General features: G+C 31.9%; 1 protein-coding gene across 1 annotated transcript in view; it reads right to left on the bottom strand.

The window, feature by feature from the left end:
• The window catches only part of LOC144979341 (uncharacterized), a 5,376-nt gene extending 3,748 nt beyond the window's left edge, over positions 1 to 1,628 (bottom strand). Inside the window, exon 1 of the mRNA XM_078925977.1 lies at positions 1,525 to 1,628. Within this exon, the coding sequence (XP_078782103.1) occupies positions 1,525 to 1,529 (5 nt within the window). The 5' untranslated portion in view covers positions 1,530 to 1,628. The remainder of the gene's footprint in view (positions 1 to 1,524) is intronic.

Here is a 1,628-nt window from a genome sequence, read left to right as displayed (position 1 = left end):
CCACTACTACTACTACAATCACCAACACAACATCATCCTCACTACCACCAGTACTACAATCACTACCATTGGGTTTTGGAGCTTTACTTCATTTGAAATAAGGAAACTTCGGAATTGTATTTGGCATTGTGTTTATATATCATAATATAATTCTAATCAGTTATCTGATTAGAACTAGATACTATACAATATGTATGCCAAATACCATCTCAATTCCCTTTTCTTGTGTGCGGGAATTCCTCTTTCGGGTATTGAAATTCCTACGAGTGGTGTCTGAAATTCATGTGAGCCAAATTTAAAGTTGGCGTCTCTTTGCTACGGTGATGCAGTGAGTGTGAGAGAGTCATCACTACACACTTAAGCAACAGAAACAATTTAAAAACATGACTACCTATGACACGCAACCAGTCATACACGAGGTTATACTATTTATCCTTTTCTCTATATAGAACAGGACAAGACAAGCAAGACTTGACTCTCTCTACACTTCGCATTGATGTTTGTCGTCTGACGAGTTCAACTCTCGGTCGAACTGTCAATATTCCTTTTTGCCGAGGACGTAACCATTAATAGAATGTTGTATGGTTTTGACCGTGAAGAAAACCTTAAGATGTCACATTTATATATTTCAGAGACATCGTTTTGAATAGATTTGAATTAAACGAGCGAGCAGGAAGTTATTTTCTTAGATTTCATGAACGGCCGATCAGCGCTTGTAACGTAATTCCCAGTCCATGTCTTAATTTTAGCGGATGGTTTTCTCATCGAGGCCGCTGGTTGGCTAGCCAATAAGAGCACCGTACGGTTTCCATTGGGTAAATTCCTTGATATATATATATATATATATATATATATATATATATATATATATATATATATATATATATATATATATATATATATGACAATGAAATAATAGTGCTCAACTTTTAGATAAAAGGAGCTATTTATAAAACATTTCATATATAATTATGATCTTCTACAATATTGTTTCTCATCAGGAAGTGGAAGCCGACGATACTTCCACTTCCTGATGAGAACTAACGCTTTAAAAATATTGTAGAAGATCATAATTATACTTGAAATGTTTTATAAAAATGTATATATATATATATATATATATATATATATATATATATAATATATATATATATATAGACAAAAACTAATGGAAATATAAAATAAAACTAAAGCAAAAAATGAAATTTAAACAACAACAACAGAAAAACAAAACAAAAAGAAAGCAAACTAAAAACAACTAAAAAAAAAACACACAACAAAACAACGAAAAAACACAACCCCCCCCCTCCCCCCCCCCCCCCCCCCCCCCCCGTTCCCAAAAACAAAAACAACAAAAACAAAGCAAAACAAAAAACATTTTAAAAATCCCCAAAATATATTGAAAACAATATTACTTACTTATCCTTTTTTAATGACCTTAATTTAAAACAAACAAACAGAAATAAGATAGATGCCAAAGAATTGAAAAGAAAACGAAATAAAATTAAATAATATATTACTTACTGCATCGACGACCAGGAAGATCTAAATCAACAACAGGATTTAGTTATGGCTAACACTAACAATGGTGTAAAGATGACTATTACTTCTCTTGAAAATTTCCCGTC

This window comes from Berghia stephanieae, chromosome 9 (assembly GCF_034508935.2).
Source record: "Berghia stephanieae isolate SIO BIC M18660-M18661 chromosome 9, UCSD_Bste_1.3, whole genome shotgun sequence".
NCBI lineage: Eukaryota > Metazoa > Mollusca > Gastropoda > Nudibranchia > Aeolidiidae > Berghia > Berghia stephanieae.
This window is presented reverse-complemented; position numbering and strand designations above follow the sequence as displayed.